This window comes from Syngnathoides biaculeatus, chromosome 5 (genome assembly GCF_019802595.1).
Source record: "Syngnathoides biaculeatus isolate LvHL_M chromosome 5, ASM1980259v1, whole genome shotgun sequence".
In the NCBI taxonomy this organism is placed as follows: Eukaryota; Metazoa; Chordata; class Actinopteri; order Syngnathiformes; family Syngnathidae; genus Syngnathoides; species Syngnathoides biaculeatus.
Window position 1 is genome coordinate 3,426,647 of NC_084644.1, and position 21,588 is coordinate 3,448,234.

General features: G+C 46.4%; 2 protein-coding genes across 12 annotated transcripts; one reads left to right on the top strand and one right to left on the bottom strand.

Annotated features, from left to right (window-relative positions):
* Positions 1-1,266: 1,266 nt before the first annotated feature.
* Positions 1,267-10,857, bottom strand: LOC133500430 (lipid scramblase CLPTM1L-like). Of its 10 annotated transcripts, XM_061819083.1 has the most exons (18): positions 10,595-10,857; positions 10,387-10,478; positions 8,525-8,684; positions 8,227-8,348; positions 8,063-8,141; positions 6,036-6,153; positions 5,817-5,911; positions 4,680-4,764; positions 4,514-4,614; positions 4,384-4,437; positions 4,252-4,302; positions 4,092-4,174; positions 2,969-3,025; positions 2,852-2,886; positions 2,468-2,523; positions 2,336-2,380; positions 2,124-2,257; positions 1,267-1,985 (listed from the first exon to the last, which is right to left on the bottom strand). In XM_061819083.1, exons 1-18 carry the CDS (start codon positions 10,793-10,795, stop codon positions 1,916-1,918), a joined length of 1,638 nt encoding a protein of 545 aa, XP_061675067.1. In that variant the 5' UTR covers positions 10,796-10,857; the 3' UTR covers positions 1,267-1,915. The 10 variants fall into 10 exon arrangements, 4 of the variants coding, with proteins under 4 accessions (XP_061675067.1, XP_061675069.1, XP_061675070.1 ...); XM_061819085.1 differs by lacking the exon at positions 2,969-3,025; XR_009794892.1 differs by lacking the exon at positions 1,267-1,985 and having other exon boundaries at positions 2,170-2,257; positions 4,092-4,130.
* Positions 10,858-11,225: 368 nt separating this feature from the next.
* Positions 11,226-21,588, top strand: mrs2 (magnesium transporter MRS2). 2 transcript variants are annotated; one of them, XM_061819089.1, is made up of 12 exons: positions 11,226-11,852; positions 12,601-12,665; positions 13,701-13,737; positions 14,142-14,254; positions 17,739-17,900; positions 17,987-18,117; positions 18,990-19,106; positions 19,539-19,608; positions 20,259-20,341; positions 20,421-20,538; positions 20,727-20,836; positions 20,937-21,588. In XM_061819089.1, the coding sequence occupies exons 1-12, from the start codon at positions 11,438-11,440 to the stop codon at positions 20,962-20,964; spliced, it is 1,449 nt and encodes a 482-aa protein (XP_061675073.1). In that variant the 5' UTR covers positions 11,226-11,437; the 3' UTR covers positions 20,965-21,588. The 2 variants fall into 2 exon arrangements, with proteins under 2 accessions (XP_061675073.1, XP_061675072.1); XM_061819088.1 differs by having other exon boundaries at positions 11,227-11,852; positions 20,727-20,840.

Below are 21,588 nucleotides of genomic sequence, written 5' to 3' on the forward strand. Positions count from 1 at the left end.
GGGGGGGGGGGCAAAAAAAGCAAAATAAAAATCATGCACAAGTGGAAAAGGTGTGTCCCATTTCACATTTAAAAAAAAAAAAAACTCAACTGAGCCACTTGCCAAAATACATAAATCACAAGTGGCAAAATGTATTTTTCTCCATACAGTTCAAGCGTGTCGTAGTCACATGTTTAAAATAAATCAAATGCGAGGTACGCGTGTGTTGCTGTCCAATGGAAAGATGTGAATTTCCAAACCTCGTGTGTCTTCCGTTTTTAGACAGAAACAGAAAACTGTTGAATTTGGTTAGTTAAAAAAATGTCTGCTTTTTCATTGGACTGCAATAATTATAATAATATACATGAGATAAGCGGGGATCCCTTTGTGACGAGCGCTTTAGAGAAATGATGCCTTTTGTGACGTGTTTAAGTTTCAGATGTCCTCGCGTGGCGGCGCCAACTGGTTAGAGCGTTTGGCTCAGTTCTGAGGACCGGGGGTTCCAATCCTGGCCTCACCCTGTGTGTGTTTTCTCCGGGTGGGCACTCCGGTTCCCCCCCCCCCCCCATCCCAAAAACATGCAACATTAATTGGACACTCTAAATTGCCCGTAGGTGCGATTGTGAGCGTGACTGTTGTGTGTCTCTCCGTGCCCTGCGATCGGCTGGCAACCATTTCAGGGTGTACCCCGCCTCCTGCCCGTTGACAGCTAGGATAGGTTCCAGCACTCCCCGCGACCCTTGTGTGGATAAGCAGCTCAGAAAATGGATGGATGGATGTGCTCACCGTGTTGGCAAGTAAGTGAGTGTTGTCTTGCGGTGTGTGTGTGGCATTTTTTTTTAAGGTGTGTTTTCATAGATACTGTACTTGTCTGATATTATTCTCCTGTCAATCATATTCTCAATTGTTTTCGAAAAAAGCTCTTTTTTGCACGTGTGTGACTTGCTGCACGGCTGCTCGACAAGTTGTCTGCTTTGTTTTGCGCAGTCAAGCGGCAACTCCTTTGCATGGCACCCTCGCGAAGAAATCGAAATATGTACTCGGCGTGTCATAAAACCACATTCTTCACGTAGAAAGTTTCTCTCGGCTTGTCCCGGTCGTCGTCGCCACAGCGTGACGTCGCAGATGAACGCTCGTATTTGTTTGGAACAGTTTTTACGTCCGGATGCCCTTCCTGACGCAACCCACGTGTCCCGTGTTAAGATTGAAATGTGTAAAAACGAGAAAAATGTAGACACGCGCGTGCACAGAATGTGTTTGTTCCCTGTAAGTCATTGCACAACCTGAACGTGAAGCACAAACAAAAACATCGTTTTATTCAGCAAGTGCAAAATCGTAGCCGTAGGCAATTACAAAGTGTTTGGCGCGTTACATTTCTTTTCATATTCAGCACTTTGCATCGGGCCTATTTACACTTGCAGTGAAAATACGGATGAAATGAATATTTTGGGCGGCACGGTGGCTCAGCCGGTAAAGCGTTGGGCTCACAGTTCTGAGGTCCTGGGTTCAATCCCAGACCCGCCTGTGTGGAGTTTGCATGTTCTCCCCGTGCCTGCGTGGGTTTTCTCCGGGTGGGCTCTCCCCCATCCCAAAAAGATGTATATCATTAATTGGACACTCTAAATCGTCCGTAGGTGTGATTGCGAGTGCGGTTGTGACCTGCGATTGGCTGGCGACCAGTTCAATATGTAACCTGCCTCCTACCCGTTGACAGCCGGGATAGGCTCCAGCGCTCCCCGCGACCCTCGTGAGGATAAGCGGCTAAGAAAATGGATGGACACATGAATATTGTGAGCATTAAGAACGTGCATCGATTATTAATGAGATTCCGCACTCTCGCGGATGACGCATGTACGACGGCGTGCGTGAAAGAAGGAAGTTGAACGAGGCGAGGAGGCCCGGCGAGCTCGAGGTCGACGTTTGCCGTCTCGCGCGCTCACTGACTCTTTTTGACTTTCCTGCCGTGGGATCCGCTCTCGGGTCTTCTGGCCTTCGGGCCAAAACGCCTGGCGGAGAAACACAAGACCAGACATTCGATCAACAGCGGCGTAGTAACGACGCTGCCGATAAGACCTTTGACCTTGGTTTTTCAGGCCCAACGTGCATCAATGATAACTACAATCCCGTTCGAGAGCGTCCGCTACCTTCTTTGGTAGAAGTAGACGAGGAAGAAGAGCTCATCTCTGAAACAGGAGAGTTGGTGCGAAGACGAGAAAGCCTCAGATGAGGAGAAGATGGCGGCACAGGAGCAAAGGTCTGAAATCAGCGTGTTGACTCCCTGGCAGAAAGGGGGGAGGGGGGGGGGGGTTTAAATATGCCTGGCAATGTCTTGAAAAGATACAGTCATCCCACTCACTCTGTATAGCAACACTGCCCCCTGCAGGTGGGTGACTGATCTCAGCTGTGGGGGTCAGGGAAAGACCACATCGGCATTCAACTTCAAGGAGCTCGGAAAAATATCATGCAAGGTTTTGACAGCAGGACTGACCTTGTGATTAATGAAAAGCTGAGGAGCCATGGACAGAAATCCAAACGCGTAAACTCCTGCGGTGGAAAGCGAAGAGGAGTGGTGAGTCCCACTGACTGGAAGGAGAGGGAAACTTCTGGTCCTGCATCGCTGGCATATGCCAAATAGTTGCACTCAAACGATTCATTCGGAGATACATTTATTTACAATTTGTAAAAAGCGAGCCACCATTTTGAATGCACCAACAAAACAACTGGTATTATTTGCGATTTCTGCAGCTTCAGCCCAAAATGACACGTTCAAAGCCTTCTGAAAAGTAGACTGGCTCATCTGATCTATCGAACAATCTGTGTTGCTCAAACATATATCATGAAGAATATGGAAATATAATTCATATGACCTCACCGGTTACCAGGCTGTTGACCATCCAGGAAAAGTAACTGTTGAAATGGAACATTGCATTTATGTTAATTCAAGAAACGAAGGCCGCAGATGAAAAGAATTTCATGTCACAATATTCACCCATGGGGGAGGAGACCTTCGTCCCGCCAATTTTGGTTTTGTTTTGGTTTGTTTTTTCTGAAACCGACAGCAGGGCCACTTCATTCGTAAAACGACATTTTACTCATAAAATGTTCACAAGTTCAGGAATTCATAGTTGTAGTTGTTATTTTTAATTATTTTATCACATGTTCAAATGTGAAATTATTTATTTCAATAACTCTTTAAAAACAAATTAAAAAACATTTAACATAATGTTTCTGTAAAATTATACATTTGACTATTTTTGCTAAATCGCTCATAAATATATATTTAATTAGAAGAATACAAAATGGAAATAAAACAATATGTGTATAATAAGCGCAATTGTTTTAAATTATAAAATAATTCATTGTTATTTTAATTCAATTATTCATGAATTAAAAACCCATGAGATATTTATACATTTGTAATCTATTTTATGTATAAAGTATGAATTAACCTATTATTGAATGTGCTAAATCAATTGCAATCAAAATAATGAAATACATTATAGCTGACCAATTTCGACAAGATGCTTGGCGGGCCTCATCAAAGAATGTAGCGGGCACAGTGTGGCCCACGGGCCTCACTTTTGCCACCCCGCGGCATAATTTCTTCGTGCCACAAAATGTATCGACCTGAAGTGCGTTTTCTGCGTGCGCTTCCTTCCTTGTTGCGTGTAGGACCATTCATCCATCTGTTTTCTTAGTCGCTTATCCTCACGAGGGGGGAGCCTATCGCAGCTGTCAACGGGCAGGACCCTGAACTAGTCGCCAGCCAATCGCAGGGCACATGGAGACAAACAGCCGCACTCACAATCACACCTCGGGGCAATTGAGAGAGTCCAATTCATGTTGCATGTTTTTGAGATGCGGGGAGAACATGCGAACTCCACACAGGCGGGGGCCGGGATTGAGCCTGCGACCTCAGAACTGTGAGGCCAACGCTTTGCCAGCTGATCCACCTATTAACCTACCGCCTTATTAATAAATCAAATGTTAAAAATGAGGGAAGTGATTCGCAGGAAGGGAGGCGTCAACATCCCAAGCGGCCCGCGGAAGCCGGTCGGACTGTACCCCGAATCCAAACGATGAGAAGCCATTTTGACGGCGAGCTTACTCACTTTCTTTGCCGTAAGTAGGCCAGTGAGAAAATAGCTCCGCTGATGCACAGAGGACAAAGCAAGTAGGACAAGTACGCGGACGCCTGGGGAGAAACTGCATGTGAAATGGGGGGGCGGAAGAGAGATATGAAATCATAACATCGGCAAAAAAAGGAAGCACCTGCTTGTCGAACTGGACGGTCCTCTGCTCTTCTTCGCCCAGCTTGTGGATCTGCACGTAGAGACCAACTCTGCACGGTCACGCCGCTTTTCACTTTTCGCTAACGGGAGTCGCGCTCCGTCCGGTACTCACGCAGGCTCGTCCCCAGTTCGCCTTGATCCCGAAAACTTTGAACACCTTCCACACCTGACGAGACAGCGTAGCAGCGCTCCGTTCCAATTGGGGTTCTTTCTGACGTGCCGTAAACAAACAAAAAAAATACCTCTACGCACGCTGCCAGCCCGACAGGAAGTAGCACGAGCAGGCTGGTCTCCTCCAGCAGATGCAGGAAAATCAGCAACGTGCCCAGACTTCGCCACAAAACTGTTTGTGAACGTGTGCACAATGTAGTTTTTTTGTCTTTGTCTTTGCGCGTGAGAGCCTCTCACCGGAATTCCTGGACATTCCCGCCGTGCTCTTCTTTTTCCTCCAGGAGCTGATGTCGTTTTTGAGAGCCAGGAGTTCACATGCGAGCTGTGGAGGTTAGCGGTCGGCAACCCACAGACAAACAACTCATCAAACGACAGGAAAAGCCTACTTGAACATCTGAGCTGGATTCGAGGCGAATCAAATGCTGGGAAGGTCCATGCGGGCTCCCGTTTAACATGAGTTTGGGATGAATTCAGTCACAATGCGACCGCATCCTTAGTTACCACAGGGTGTGCACACTTGTGCAACCTCATTATTTTGGGTCTTTGTATTTAAATTTTAATTTTAAGATGTCATTTTATTCCCAATTGAACTGGTGACATTAATAGTGAAAAAAATGCAAACATTTTTTTTTTTTATACAGTAGAGCAGTGGTGTCAAAAACATTTTTGTCACGGGCTACATTGTAGTTTCAATTTCCCTCAGGGGGCCGTTATGGTGAAACCATAGAAATCTTGAACGGCCTCATCATATTTACACGTGAAATTTATGAACTAGTTTTGGAATCAAAAATCACGCGCAATGGGTTTTTCAACCATTGTTCATGTTTGGTAACACAAAAATGCTCATAATATCTCAACATGATCACTTATGACATGACAATTTGAAATGTTGGGATATATTTTCACAAGAATCACGGATTTTGACGTCAATGATTTGCCTTTGCGGGCCACATAAAATCACGTGGCAGGCGGCATGTGGCCCCCGGGCCTTGGATTTGACACCTGTGCAGTAGAGCCTCGGTTCTCGACCGCGATCCGTTCTAGAAGGCGGTTCGAAAACCGATTTGTTCGAAATCCGAATCAACTCCCACGCAAGTTATGTTATTTTTTTTTCAGGGGTTCGTTCGAATTGACAATTACAAAGCGCGTCGCGGGTGGGTCAGCTGGTCGGGCCGCGCGCGTTCTGTTATTTCCGGGCTTTGCTGGGGGCGTTCGAGTACCGATTTTCGTTCGAAAACAGAAGCAAAAAAAAAAAAAAAATCTCGAAATTTTCGTTCGACAACCGAAGAAGCTGTACCGTATGACAAAAAGGTGGCATTTAAACAGGGCGTGTGTCGACTTTTTCCACGGACTGTACGGTCAAACGTGACTTACTTGCAGGGCCGTGACGAGGGCGTTCAGCAGTAGCAGGTACAGATTCGAGCCCGCCAGGGTCCCTTTAATCTCATCAATGTACGCCTCGGAGAAGCCTCCGGAAAAAAAAACAACAACACAAATACTGTAGATCCAGTCACTCTGTTTGAAAATTCCAAGAAATATTGTACGGCATTCCAGATCCATTTTTGGGAACAAATCCCTCCTTGATATCCTCACCGAACTGCCGCAGGGAGTAAACCACGTCCTGGAGATGGACCCAAAATCGGAAGGTCCTCAGGGAAACGCCCTCGTAGGACACAGTGAGGGGCAGACCAGTGGCGCTTCCGTTGATCTCCTGCGGACGGACGCACGACAGCGGCGGCGCGTTGCGGTACGGACGCCCCGACGCGGACCGGAAGGGTCACAGAAAGCCGTCGGAAGCGGGGCCTCCTCGGAAAAATGGACGACGAGCGCCTCTTTTGGATTCCTGCCCTTGGGCTTGCTTTTGGGGCACGTGTAGTCCAAATAGTACGGAAACGTTGAACACGTGGAAATGCGCGTTTCAAACGCACGCTCCGATTCAATTCCCATAGAAACTCACCTATTTGCAGATTTCTTTTGAAAGTGTTTTTTGTTTGTTCCTTTTGGGGAGGACCAATCCCAAAAACCACATATTGCCCCAAAAAAAGTTGATTTTTTGGGGAGGGGGGCACTTATAAAGGCACTCACTCTGATTTGACGGGCACATGTGCGCCATCGCACTCGCAAATCTACACAGTCGAGCACAGAAAAATCACGCACGTAAAATTTGTTACGAGTAGAAATACATCGATATTGAAAGAGGTGGCTGATTTTTTGTAGTCTTGACCAATGTTCCGTCGAAGCTGCGCCACTACGCAATTGCGCATTGTCGCACACTCTCAGCCCACTTGAAAACCGATCCAGCGAGCGCGGTAAACCGCAGCCTGATGTCTTTTTTTTTTTTTTTTTTTTTTTTACACGTTTATAGCAATGAGCTACTCACTGATTTAAAAAAAAAAAAAAAAAAGACTGGATGGCTCATTGGCCACCAAAGCCGAAGTCGCCATCCGCCATCTTGATCCTCCCAAAACAAGCACGCCGACCTGTGCAGCGTTAATCACCAGTTTCGTGGCTGTGAGAAAACATTCAACAGGTAAGTTAGAAAGATTTACTTCGACACTGTTAAAGTTTGTGTGTAAATATTTTTTTTTAATATTCTGACGATCTTAATTCGCTGGATCAAAGTTTTCTTTACGGTTGTTCACTCTGCTTCACCTTTATAGGCCGACGATTTCCCGTGAAAAGCGATGTCAATATTTTCCCAAACTTCATCAGTGGAAAAGCAAAAAAAACCAAATTATTCTCTGAATTTTGGGAGGAATTTCATAATACAGAACTCTCCAAATTGAATTTGATTTTCAAATGCAAGGAAACAAGTTTCAATATTTTGTCACAGAGACAACAAATGAACAATGCGTTTAGCGTGTATTTTCCCATTGCTAGTCCTTATTTCCAAAAAGATATCTAACTGATTGACTTGAAAATGTCATGTTTTTATGACAAAAAATGCTTAGTTTTTTGCTACGTTATGATGATAGTGCTTATTTTGGGGAAAGTTAACACGTCACGGAAATCGGGCCCTTGGTAATATGCAAGGTTTCTTGGTAGTCACGGTCTTATACGTCTTTCCTTTGGACTTCGGCTTTTTTTTTTTGGCTTACCAAGTCAAATGAAAAATCCTTCATGTTACCAGAACTGAAAAAATGTCAAGCTCACGCGACCAGTTTTAATCCTACATGCCAAAATTTGAGAAAACCCCCCCCCGTCATAATCCAACCTGTAAACCATGTCCTCCACACGTTTTGGGAGTACCAAGATGGCGGCCAACTGGCTTCAACCAATCGACACACCGCTTTCCGGTGTTTTTTTTTTTTTTAGATCAGTGGCGCTGTTGCTCAGGCTACCTCTATTTCTTAGTTTACTTGACACCGCCCCCCTCCGCTCTTAAAGTGGTACACTCATAATTACAAACGGAACACACACCCGCAACTTTATATCTGCGGGCGTGACTGACCACACCCGTACATTTTTCAAATGCGATTGTTTGATGATTTGGGCTTTTCGTGGTGCGGCTCCCAATCGGCCGAGTAGCGACGCCCATATTGGGTCGATCCCGCAATTTGACCCGGAAGCCACACATTCCTCGCGCTTTGTGCAAAGTGTGCGACGCGAGGCTGCTTCACCAGGAGATCTCTGACCCTCAAGCTGAGCTCGTCGATGAGCAGCAGGGGAAGGTAGACGATGCGTCTCCCTTCCACGGAGCTGGCGGAGAAGGTTCAAGTTGAAACGAACGGCATCATCGCAGTCCCGTCGGTTCGCCGAGCTGGATTTTTACCACGTGACTCACATTCTCACGTAGCGGCGCATGTCGCTGGGGAGTCCTCCCTTGGTGAAGTTGAAGTCCTCTGACATCATCGTGACTGACAGGCGGGGTCTCCAGTGGGATACGCGACGCTGTACTTTGGAGCTCTAATCAAGACGCACACACGCGAAATCAACTCCGGGCCGACAACCGGTCCAGGGTGTACCCCGCCTCCTGCCCGTTGGCAGCTGGGATAGCGTCCGGCACTCCCCGCGACCCTCGTGAGGATAAGCGGATGGATGGTACGAGTAGTACTGCATAGAGTAGAGGAGTGGACGCATACCTTCTGCAGGTCTCTGGGGCTGATCTGGGCGGTAAGCAGAGCTGCGCGGTGGACCTCTCGCCTGTCCTCCAGCGGGGAAACGCCGGCCTTGTGGACGTACACCACCGCGTACAAGCTGCCGTTGGCTCGAGTCTCTTCCGGGAGGGGAACGTTCACCCGGCTGCGTGCGCGCGCCAAAAATGTTTTTTTTGATTCATAAGAAGCCTCTCGGTACATATTCCGTTTATTTTGGCAAGGCATTCACAGGCCACTGCCGATAATGCTGATCGAATACTACCGTTACTGCAATTTTTTTTTTTATGCTAGGAATAGGATTGTAATATGTACTGCAGTGGTGTAGAAAACAACTGCTGAACATATTTATACTATATACTACTAATATTGTACTTGGCATACGTACAGGTTCCAGTGGGTAAAATACCAGAAAGACGTCTCGTTTTGATGCCGTCCGTTAATTATTACTAAACAAACAACTACAACCGGTATCATCAAAATAAACACCCTGACTGAGTATTCATATTACTGGAAAAGTGGCATTTTATGATAGTTATTGAATTCAATCTCATGGAAATGTGCAGCTATACTTAATATTTTGAGCAAAAAGTGTATTCCCCCCCCCCACCACCCTTTTTTTCCATTAATAAATCACCCGTCATCTTCACCTCAAGCAGAAGCAAATTACGAATCGAAACAAAACCTCAATCTAATGCGCCGCTCCAAATATATCTCAAGTTCATAAAATATTTCCATTTTCTTAGCCGCTTATCCTTACAAGGGTCGCGGGGAGTGCTGGAGCCTATCTCACCTGTCACCGATAAAAATAACAAAATACAATATAATTGACTAATTTTGACGAGAGAGTGTGAAGTTAATGCACCAAACGCAACACCGGCCGTTGCTAATGTGCATACGCTCGGCGGGCCGCATTATAGAATGGAGCGGGCACAGTGTGGCCCGTGAGCCATACTTTTCCCACCTCGCGCTACCCCATGGCATCATGTCTTCGTGCCAGAAAATTTATTGACCTGAAGTGCATTTTGTGCGTGTGCTTCCTTCCTCATTAAGTGTAGGATTATTCATACATCCATTTTCTTAGCTGCTTATCCTCACGAGGGTCGCGGGGCGTGCTGGAGCCTATCCCGGCTGTCAACGGGCAGGAGGCGGGGTAGACCCTGAACCGGTTGCCGGCCAATCGCAGGGCACATGGAGACAAACAGCCACACTCAGAATCACACCTATGGGCAATTTAGAGTGTCCAATGAAACCGGAGTGCTGTGCATAACATTCATTAAAAAAAAAACTGGGAAAGTCACATTTTATGATCGTTATTGAATTCGATCTTGTTGAAATGTGCAGCTATACTTCATATTTTGACCCTTTTTTTCCATTAATAAATCACCTGTCATCAAGCAGAGGAAAATTACGACTCAAAACAAAAGCTTTGCTCAAAATAGTTATCTCCATTTCATAAAATATTTCCAATTTACAGTATATTCATCCAACAGCAAAGGTGAAAAAAAAATCAATACAATTAAGCCAAAAATCACTCGCTTAAGTCAAAGGAAGAAGCCTTTACCGTAAACTATGGAGCAAAATCATCTTTTATAAATTAAATTACATTTTTGTGTGCGTCAACTCACTTTAAAACTAAATACAGTACAGTAATAGCTATTATGCTGCCCTACAACATATCATAATCATTATTATTTATCATATTATTCGTGTAATAATTGCTTTTTTTTTTTTTTACCTAATCCCCGTATCAGACTACACAGTAAGCCGTAAAAATGGATTACCACTTAGTTATACATATTTGTATCAATTCAGTAAGGAAGTACAGTAGCCAGTCAACGTTAACTCACCTCTCAAATGTCGAGTGAGGGTCAAAAGGATCGATTGTGAGAACCGGGTGGAGCTGACTGTTCTCTGGAACAAGGCAGGTGAACACGCTCAGCTGGACACGCGCAACAAAAATACAAGAAAAGAAAAATTAAATGAAAATTAGACAGCATGCAAGATATTTGTCAGGGGTGCGGGGGCACTCGCGGCAACCAAAACGGTTCGGGTTACCTGCAGTCTGGGTCGGTCCGACAGGTAGGAAGTGATGCAGCCCTCCCGCCGGCCCTCCTCGCAGGTTTTGGCGTTGAGGAATCCGTAAAGCAGCCACGCGGTGTGGCCCACGTAGACCACGAAGACCCCCAGGAGGAGTTTGGCCGTGGCGCTCCTCTTGCCGGACGCGGCGGTCGGCTTGGAGCAGCACGAGGGGAGCATGATGCGGGGTCGCGATGATCCAAAACAAAAAAAAAAAAAAAAACACAAACAATCAAAGGAGTGAGAGGGAATTGGATTCGGCTTGTTCCAGGCGGATTAAGGTCAGATGCGGACCCACCGCAGCATCCTCCTTCCCTGAATTTTTTTTTTTTTTGGTCCTCCTTTCGTGGATGCTGATCAAAGAAGATTGCGGGTGCAGCTTTTGCGCGCGCTAAACGACGCACGGAGGAGCTTCCGATTGTAGATCGAAAACGTGTCACGGGATGATTGCACGAGTTCCGATTGAAGATCCACTCAAGTGAACAAAAACAATTTAAAAATGAAGAATTTTGAAGCTGGAAAAAAAATATAGCGTGTTTTTACTGTCGGTATGAAAGAGCGCGAAATAAACGTGGGGAGTGAGCTTTAGACTCTGAAGATCTTTGGCGTTCCCGCGGTGCATTGTGGGTAAAGGACACGGCTCCCATCCCGGAAGTTTTCGCCGCCGGCCGCCGCGAGAATTTCGCTCGCAAGCCGTCACGGAGGCGAAGCTGACGCTCTAACTCGATTTGTTTATCGGCCACGCGAAGCTTTCTTGCGGTCGTTGCGTTTGAGGCGAGCGTCGGCAAAATTGGAACTCGATAACCCGGCTCGTTAGCGGCTATGCTAACTCCCGACCGGATGTTCAAAACACAAGTCACGTGTGTTTTTATTATGGGGGGGGGGGGCGAGTTCTCCCGAGCTATCCTCGGTCACAATTCCTCGTCCTCTTTACGCACGATCTTGGGAATTAGCTTTGCTCTGGAAATGAAACTCCACAGAATGCTGCTGAGTGAGTGTATGAAGTGCTCGAGGATGTATCTGCGGTGCACGGGACACCTGCACGCGAGGCGTGCTCTCTCTCGCATGGGGGGCGAGCGAGCCTTCGGTGCCGGTTCGGGTCGGTACGCGGTGCCACCGCTGTACTACGGCGAAGGGGATCCTGGGGGACTTCGTTTGCTGCTTGAGTCCCGAAGAGGAGCGCCAACTTGCTCGGCGAGAAAGAAGAACCTGCTGCGAGGAGGACCGTCCTCTCCTGGTAAGACGTTGACAAAAATGTCCGCTGTTGGCCTCCCGTTTGGTTTTTTTTTTTTTTTTTTTTTTTTTTTTTTTTCAAATCAGAAACCGAAAGATGCTTCAGGTGACGCTCCAAATGTTGTACGCACATTTTCTGGGGAAGGAAAAAAAATGCATGCCTTCATTTCAGTGACACATGATCTCAGTGGGCATCTGTGGCCATTAAGGACTCCACCATAGATAGAAGGATAACAGTGTAGTAATAACCGAAGTGGTCACAATGGACCTTTCCGACCTGTCAATCACTCGTATAATAATAGCCAATCAGATCGCCGCATTGTCTTGACACGCCCCTCTCGGCGTATTGTCCCACAAGCAATGCTGGTTGTCAGTAGCGTGCGCTTGGAAAAGTTCATGTTGCGAAGAAAATGGTCTTTAGATGCGCTTGGGGAACGTGCAATTCTGATGAAAGACATCCTGCGACGTTACGAGGGGCCCGCTTGATTCATTTTCCAAAGGCGGAAGACCGCATATGCCCTCATGTTATCTAGAATACGCGATTGAGAATCGACTTCAAACATTTTATGTTCAGTCGCCGTTTTGAAAGCTTGTGGGACATGGCTAAAGGGGGCGGAGCTTATGATCGCCATTGGAAAGGCCCATTGTAATAGAAAGGACCTGATTCATCTCAGCAGCGCCTACGTCAGTACACTTGCACATGAACACTTTTTAATGAGTATTCTTTTTATGTTGTGTGTGCCTTTCAACAGGGTCCACGGTCCGCCACATAACGACCGAAATGCCTCTTTCCATTGTCCCGCCGCCTTTTGTCGTGGTAAGCTGCGTTATGATGACAAAAAAACTCCATTTCAGTCATGGCTGACCTCCTTCCCCGTCCGGGGAAAGCACGGTGTCATATCATGATTTTTGTGTGCGCCGAGTGGCACTGCATCAGATTTCACATGACAGTGAATACTCTGTTCTTGATTTTCGAACGAAAATCGGAACTCGAACGCCCCCGACAAAACCTGGAAATATCATAACAGGCGCAGCCAGACCAGCTGACATACGATGCGCGTTGTTATTGTGTATAACGCAGCCTCTATACGCAGACGTGTCCCGGTAGATACATTTACTGACTTTTTTTTTTTTTTTTACTATTAACCCCCAATCATGGCTCCGAAGAAGTGACACTAAAGAAGTTTTTTGGGAAAAGAAAAGAACTTCCGGGGGGGCGAGTCACCCCCACCGAAGAGATTTGATACAGTAGTTGATAGTTTTGCACTGCCTTTTTCTCGTGGACTTTAATAATGCTCTGTTCCATCAGCATTTCTGCATTTTTTTGTTTCAAAGATTTCGTTAACTCGAGTTACGAGTTAACGTTTGTGTGTGTTACTTTTTGTAAAAATAAAAAAATATTTTTGCTTTTTTTTCCCCCTCATTGTTGTTGGTTAAAGTTATTCTACACTTTTGTTAATCCAAAAAAAGTTTACATGGCTGGGGGCTGAGCCGCAACAGATACAGCAATGCATTCCCAGCATAGCCTACTCTACTACTAAAGCATACATTTTAAGCAAAAAAAATAAATATATTTATTAAATAATTTTATTATATAAGTATATCAACTATACATGTATTTCTACTATGCAGTTTATTATCAGGAAAAGTTAAAAAATGCTTTAAAAAGCTCATTTTTTTTTCGACTTGGAACGCATTATTTCTTTTCCCATTAATTGTAACGGGAAATATCGATTCGGTTTTCGAACAGATCGCTTCTCGAACCGCTTTCTGGAACGGATTGTGTTCGAGAAGCGAGGTTGTGCTTGTATTTGCATCCAGTTGTAAAATCATTTCTCCTTTTCTTTTACAGATGAGATTCGATCAGGAGGGAAATGTTACATCATTTGGTAAGGAAGGAAAAAAAAAAAGACCCGTAATTGTTTTGTCTTCCTCTGTTAAGGTTGATTTGCGTACAACTCTTGTAGATTAGTTGAGAATGATTTTTCCAAATTGTCACAAAGACGTTCTTTAAAAAAAATGTCTCAAACATTTGCAATGGTGAACTTGTAAGTTGCCAAGCAAATACAAGACCAGTTGACGTGTTGTGCCAGTATCATCAGATTTTTGTTGTTGTTGTTGTTGCTACAATATATATATATTTTTTTACATGAGCCATGCAGTGGCGTCGTTCAATATACGTACATGTTGCGTTTGTTTAACCTGGGGTTTCCAAAGTCCTGTAAGACGTCAACAAAAATCAGTTTCTTGCAACCCTTCACTCACTCCATCCGCTGTTTCCTTCCGCTTACAGAGAAGAAGAAAACTGAGCTTTGCCAGGAATTAAGTCTTCAGGCCAGGGATCTTCGGTTCCAGCACAGTACCAGTCTCACCACCAGAAACAACTGCATCATCCTACGAATGGAGGTATCCTAATCTTGAACAAAACGTCTCCTCTCAACAAAACGAAACGCAGCATTCACATTCGACGTATTTCTCATGGCTGTTTTGATTTACATCTTTTTTTGTGTCACATTATATAACCCATCGTATTGCACCCCAATGTTTCAGTCATAAATGAATCACATATAAGATGATTTTCAAACAACGGATCTTGCAATACAATGCTCAAGAAACCTCAAAGCAATGCCGGGAATTCTCGAGTTTGGTGGACTATTTCCACTGCGGGCAATCTTTCACATTTGCAACAGTGCAATGCGTCCCCGCGGCGGTTTGGGAGATGCCGTAGTAGAAGAAGCAAGAGTCCTCGCGGCTGATCTTTCGACAGGGTGCCCGGATATCCTCTTTGCTCGCCACCGCTGTCAAGATGAGGTAGTCGCACTCGTGCTCGCACCTGAAGACCGGATCGTGCACCGGGTCAGAATCGAATTCGAACCACGGCCAGTGTTCATTGCAATCGTCACCTGTCCTTTTTTGGTCCCGTTCCAAACGCTCGGCACTCCACGCATTCTGCGTGAAGCTGACAGTGGCCCGAGCAAGTGGGGCAACTCTCGCAAGTCGGGCCGGCGTACGGTGGCTCGCAGCGACAAACTCCGCACTGGCACATCCCTTTCCCGTTGCACAGCCGCCGGTTTGATGCCGTGCACGAAGTCGTATCCAAGGAGCAGCCGCAGTCCTCGGAGACCCAGTCGTCGTCGCAAACGCACCGTCCGCACTCGCACTTGCCGTGACCGCTACATATGCTACGGGGGAGATGAAATATGGTCAAAGGATGCCCGCTAACCACACCTACAAGGGATTATTGTGGTTAGATACCTGTTGTTGTAATACGGGCAATCAAAATTGCTGCACTCGCAGAACCTTCCGGTGTATCGTTCGTTCGGGTTGTCTCGACTCTGACACGAGCAGGTGCCATCGACGCACGTCCCCCTGCCGCTGCACAGTGGAGCGTTTGGTCCCTCGCGACAGAATCTCTCGCGATCAGATCTTAGCTCTCGCTCCATCTGGCAGTGCCGTCCATGGTAAGGCCGGTAGCATTCGCAAGAGCCGCACACCAGAGCTCCGCGGCCGTTGCAGGCACGACTGTTTTCCTCGCGCTTTTCCTTGCAGTCGCACCCGCCTGGAGGAAACGGGCCAAAACGTGCCTCAACTCTTGCAAAACTGCCTCTTTTTAATAAAATCGTGAGAAAAAAGTTGGTCCTACTGACACTGCACTCGTATCTCCAACTTGACACTTTGCGAAAAACCTCGAGGTGTAATGCGGACAGACCAGGGTCCCGTCTTGTTCTTTCGAGTAACGTCGCCAGCAGTAGTGTGACAATGCGCAGGATCCACGTTCACCTGGATCATGAAGGATACTCGTTGGGATGAGTGCTTTCTGACATCAGAACACCAGCCAACGTGAAAAGGGGGCAGAGTTGAAGACTCTGAGATTGTTTTTGTCAAAGCGTCAGAAATGGGCTCATCAGCAGAGACTGGAAGGTTTGGAGACAATGCTAGAGAAGCCAGCTTGACGTGGTTCGGATGTGCAGACTGCATAGGAGGGACATTTACTCGTTGTGCTGATCCCCGATTAGGGTTAAACCAAAAGGAAAGGACATTGTGTGTTTTCTGAGTGCACATTTTGCTTGAGTACCAAGAGAGGAACTGTGGTACTGCATGCGCAAGTCTGGTGTGGTGGAGAAATTTGTTAGAATAGTACAGGACATGTATGAGGGCAGCAGAACAGCGGTGAGGTGAGCTGTCAGTGTGGTGGAAGAATTTAAGGTGGAGGTGGGACTGCATCAGGGATCCGCGCTGAGCCCCTTCTTGTTTGCGGTAGTAATGGATGGGGTGACAGATGAGGTTAGACTGGAATCCCCTTGGACTATGATATTCGCAGATGATATCGTGAAATGGAGTGAAAGCAGGAAGCAGGTGGAGGAACATTGGAAAGATGGAGGGACGCACTGGAAAGGAGAGGAATGAAGATTAGCCAAAGTCAAACAGGATATATGTGCTTGAATGAGAGGGGCGGAGGAGGAAGACTGAAACTCCAGGGAGAAGAGATGGCGAGGGTGGACGACTTCAAATACTTGGGCTCAACAATACAGAGGAATGGCGAGTGTGGTAAGGAAATGGAGAAACAGGTCCAAGCGGTGTTGAACAGCTGGCGGAAGGTGTCTGGTGTTCTATGTGACAGAAGAGTCTCCGCTAGGATGAAGGACAAAGTTCATAACAGTGGCGAGGAAGACCAAAGAAAAGGTTGATGGATGTTGTGAGGGAGGAAATGAGGACTGTGGGTGCTAACAGAGGAGGATGCACGAGATAAGCTTAGATGGAAAAAGATGACACGCTGTTGCGACCCCTAACGGGACAAGCCGAAAGGAAAAGAAGACATTTTGCTTGAGCTCCCCGTGCCGGCGCCACGTCTCAATTATCCTGACCTCCACCAGGATGTTCCCGCGTTCCCTGTCGCCGAATGTGACGTTGAGCCCAGCCGGCAAGGGGCTGGTGTCCATTGTCAGCTCCGAGATTTTCGCCGTGGTGGTGATGCGAAGGGGGAAGGACTGGCTGAACCCGGGCCTCAAATGGAGGCTCAGCTCCTGGGGCTGCAGGGACAGAGTCCCACTTGCCAGTTCGGTGCTGTAAAAGTTCATTTGGAGACTGTGAGAAGTCGAATACAGAAACTGAAGTGCCCTAAAAGATCGGCTTGGGAAAATATATGGCCCAAAAAATCCCGACTACTCATCGAACTATGCCAAGTTTAGTTTAGTGAACAGTTAAAGAACCGTACCCGCTGTCATTCCTGGTGACACGAAGACTCCCTCGGGGGTCGTTCACGTGACGCCCGTCGCAGCCGGCCCTCCGAAGCCCGCCCCGGGTGTGGCAGCGATGCCCCACGTGAGGGTCGGCGCACCACGCCCACCGCGGACCCGACAGGACGCACTCGCCGCAGGTGGACGCCGACTTGAGGCAGGCAGCCCGGCCGGGCGACAGTAGTTGTGACCACGACAGGGCGATTAAAAACAGCTTCGCGGCCATCCTGTTGTTCCGCCAAATTTTACTCCTCACATGTTTCATTGGGATTTTTGTGTTGTCATATTTACAGTATATCATTTTTCCTGTAATATGTTCCAGTTACCGCCCAAATACGAGACTTTAGAGTGGGTTTACTGAAAGCTGGAGTGACTTACTCAAGTTCCTGAAAGCTTTCCCTCTCGGCTCTCGGTTGCTTGGTCGCGTCGGGCTGTTGGGACGGCAACTCTTTGACCAGTTCAGCGTGAAATTACTTTTCGACGCTCCCGCAACCCGGCTGCTCATGGAACAGTTTTCTTGCTTTCCAAACCAGCTTATCGATTTAGCCCCTGGCCTCAAATATTTACCGATCAGATCAGACTAGTTGGACCCTCTAACTAACTCTGCGACTGACTACAAGTTCCACGAGATGTCATTGTCGTTGTCTCCGCAGTCATTAAAAGCCATCGTGACCCCGCACTGCCTTTTGGTGTTGGATTTCCGCGGGCTGGGTCTGGAGCGCTGGCTGGTTCTGGAGCTGGCCCCGCAGCTGGCGTCCCAGACGCACTCCCTGCCTTTCGAGTTCAGAGCGCTGGAGGCCATCCTGCAGCACAGGGTGAGTGAGGGCCGTCGCTCGATCCTTGGACCCGCGTCGAAGCGCCTGGCGAGATAAGGCTGGATGGAGCGCGTGTTCGCCAACAGGTGAACAACCTGCAAACCCGGCTGAATGAAGTGGAACCGGCCATATTGGACGTTTTGGAATCGCTGGTGGATCCCAAAATCCTGTCTGCCGATAGAAGTAAACTGCACATCTTGCTGCAGAACAGTAAAAGGTTGGTAGAAACCAAACTTCCACATGAGGGGAAAAGACGATTTTCTCACAGTTTTCACAGCTTTCCTATTTTACCGTTTTTTTCCCGCCTACAAGCCGCGACTTTTTTCACACGCTTTCAACCCTGCGGCTTATGCAGGGACGCGGATAATTTGTGCATTTTTTTCTGACTGCCGCATGGGGGCACTCGAGCGCAAAAGGTAAGCGTGAGACCGGTGGAATATATGTGCCGAGGACGTGACTTTTACCAGTACGTTGTTTTTTTTTTTTTTTTTTTTTTTTTTCCAACCGGCTCTGTTAGCACTGCGCTAGCTTTTTGCTGCTGTGTTACTGCTGTGTCTCAGTGATTTTTACTGATGTCTTTTTTTAAACCGGCCCTGTTAGCATCCCGCTAGCGTTAGCGTATTGCTCCTGTGTTACTGCCGCGTTCAGTGACTTAGGTATGTTTTTTAACTGGCCCTGTTAGCGCTGTGCTACCGTGTTGCTACTGTGTAGCTGCCGTGGATTTTTTTTTTTTTTTTTTTTTTTTTTTTACTGGTATGTTGTTTTTTTTAGCAGCCCTGTTCATGCTACCATGTTGTTGCAATGTTAAGCTAAGCTAAGGTATTAAAACTTTGAAAACTCTTTCTGTGTACCGTCTTTGTAAATATCTCGTGTTTTAACGTGGGCACTTGCGGCTTTTGCACAGATGCGACTTATCTATGTACCAAATGGTATTTCCTTTACAAATGTACTGGGTGAGGCTCTGTAGGCCGGAAATTACGGTAATTTTATAGGCTACCAAATGTTAGTGTTGAAATCTTGTTAAGTTTATATCAAAACACTGGTTCACTGGTTTTCTTTTATTTTTGTTGTTCTTGAAATTGTGGACAGTTTGTCAGAGTTGGAGACCGACATTAAGGTTTTTAAGGATTCCTTGCTGAAGATTTTGGATGAGGACGAAATCATCGAAGAACTCTGCCTCACCAAGTGGACGGACCCGAGAGTTTTGTAAGTCACATGCTCCAGAGCATTCGTTTTTATTTCTAAACAGGCAACAACAACAAAAATATCTTATGATTAAAATATTCAAGAATTGATAAATTATACAATATTATTTAAAAAAATTATGATGCATTTGGAATCCTTAGAATGGGTCAAACAATAGCTTTTCTCAAAATCATTTTGGAAAATGGTAAATGTGCTCAGATTGATGTTTTTAAAACACATGAACACTTTTGCCTTTTTCTTTTCATTTCCAGCTAAAAGATTAATTCAAAATCTTTAATTTAATCCAAAATGTGCTGAGCGTACTGATGATTTTTGACTGATTTTAGTCCTGCATTATTGAAGGTTTTGCTTGTATGTGCATCTCTCTCTTCTTCTGACGTACGTTTTGTTTGTCTGTTTGTTTTCGTAGTAGTAAACATTTTGTCTTTGTAGTGAGGAGAGCAGTTTGGGGATCGATCATGCCGAGGAGATGGAGCATTTATTGGATAATTATTACATGCAGGTGATGGAATTTACTTGACGTAACCGCTGAGGCACAATAATATCCCAGATGTTTACACATTTGTAACCTCCACACAAATCTGTGTTTTGACGTACCGTAACTCCCGGCCTTATCGAGCGGACCTGGTTATAAGCCTCGCCCAGTACATTTGTAAAGGAAATACCATTTGGTACGTACATGGGCCACAGACGTGTCAAAGCCGCAACTATCCACATCGAAACGCGAGATATTTACAAAGAAAGACGGTACACAGAGAGTTTGACACTAGCACTGCCGCGCTAACGCTAGCATCACCGCGCTAATATTTACACTAGTTCCGCTGCGCTAATGCTAGCGGCACAGCGCTAATGCTAACGCTAGCACCGCTGCACAAACAGAGCTGGTTGAAAAAAAACAACATACTGGTAAAAATCACTGAGGCACGGCAGTAACACGCTAGCGCAGTGCTCACAGGGCCGGACCAGTAAAAGTCACTTCCTCGGCACACGTCGGCACTGGTCTCACTCTTGCCTTTGCCGCAGAGTTGAAAGGGTGTGGGGAAAAAGTCGCGGCTTATAGGCCGGAAATTACGGAGTTTTTTGACAATGATGAAGGTTAGAAGCTCGCTCGTTTCTTATCCTGCGCTTGTGTGGTCACACCGGTCCAAACAGGCCGAGGAGCTGGGGAACAAGGCCCGCGAGCTGAAAGGCCTGATCGACGACTCTGAGAGCGTCATCTTCATCAATCTGGACAGGTACGTCTCGCTAAAATGCGCGTGCGAGCATCGGCGGCAGAACGTCGCGGTGAAGGTTCCGCCGCTGTGTCTGCCGTAGCCATCGAAACGTGATGATGCGATTGAACCTGCAACTGACCATGGGCACCTTCTCGCTGTCCTTATTTGGTCTGATCGGCGTGGCCTTCGGGATGAATTTGGAGTCGTCTTTTGAAGAGGTGACTTCTTTTTGGGACATATTTTCCACTTTCGGCCTTCGTAAGGTCCTCTGAGGCCAAAGTAACGTTGATCGTATATTGTGGAAATTTGTAAAAGATTTGAAGAACCCCCGCGCGTCTGCGGGCTCCGCAGCCTGAGCCGAAGTCACCAAAAAGATATTTTTGGACATGTTTAACGTGTGTTCCAGGACCCTCGCGTTTTCTGGCTGGTGACAGGCTTCATGTTCCTTGGCAGCGGCCTGATTTGGAGGCGACTTCTGTCGTTTTTGGGACGACACTTGGAGCCCGCGTTACTCCCGCAAGTAATTCTCATTCACACGTTTCACGCACGCATATGTTTGGTTCAAATCAATCGAAGTGATGACAGTTGTCTTCTTCCTTCTTTCTGTGTTTGATAGATTCCTCCAGTTTGGAAGAGAAATCTGAAAGTATCAGACATGAAGGCGGGAGTGAGATGATGACGCCACGAGACTTGAAGTGGCCGAGCACTTTGCAGGTTTTTCCCCAAGATGACGCAAATGAGGAAAATCGGGATCCTGTTGAACTCTCGTGCGTAAGTCCTTGTGCAGACGCGGTCTTCGCAATGTGTAACCAGTTGCGCGGTACCTCTCGTTCACTTCTCCATTGGTGGGAGGGGGAAATAATAATTTCGGTGTGTCATGTAGAAAAATGAGAACTGTGTCAAGTGTCGTCTTCGCATCTTACATGGTACTACATCGTATCATAATTGTGTCACAGGCATGTATAGTTTGTGGCATATATTAACTATACGGCATTTTTGTGTGGAACTATTTCAAATACATATCCCTGCCCATCGGTCACAGTGCACCTCATTTTTATTATTTGATTGGATTTACCGAAATGTTGAATCTTCTATTTTTTTCCCCCAATTGTCAGAATTGGAGTGAGCCTGATCAAGTTTGACTTGAACTTTGAACTGTATACAAATGATATTATAACTTGTGCCAAGCAGATATTCTAGTATGAAACAGATGTTTTGGTTGCAGAATATGCAGTATAAATTTGAAAAAAAAATAAAGAGCAAAGATA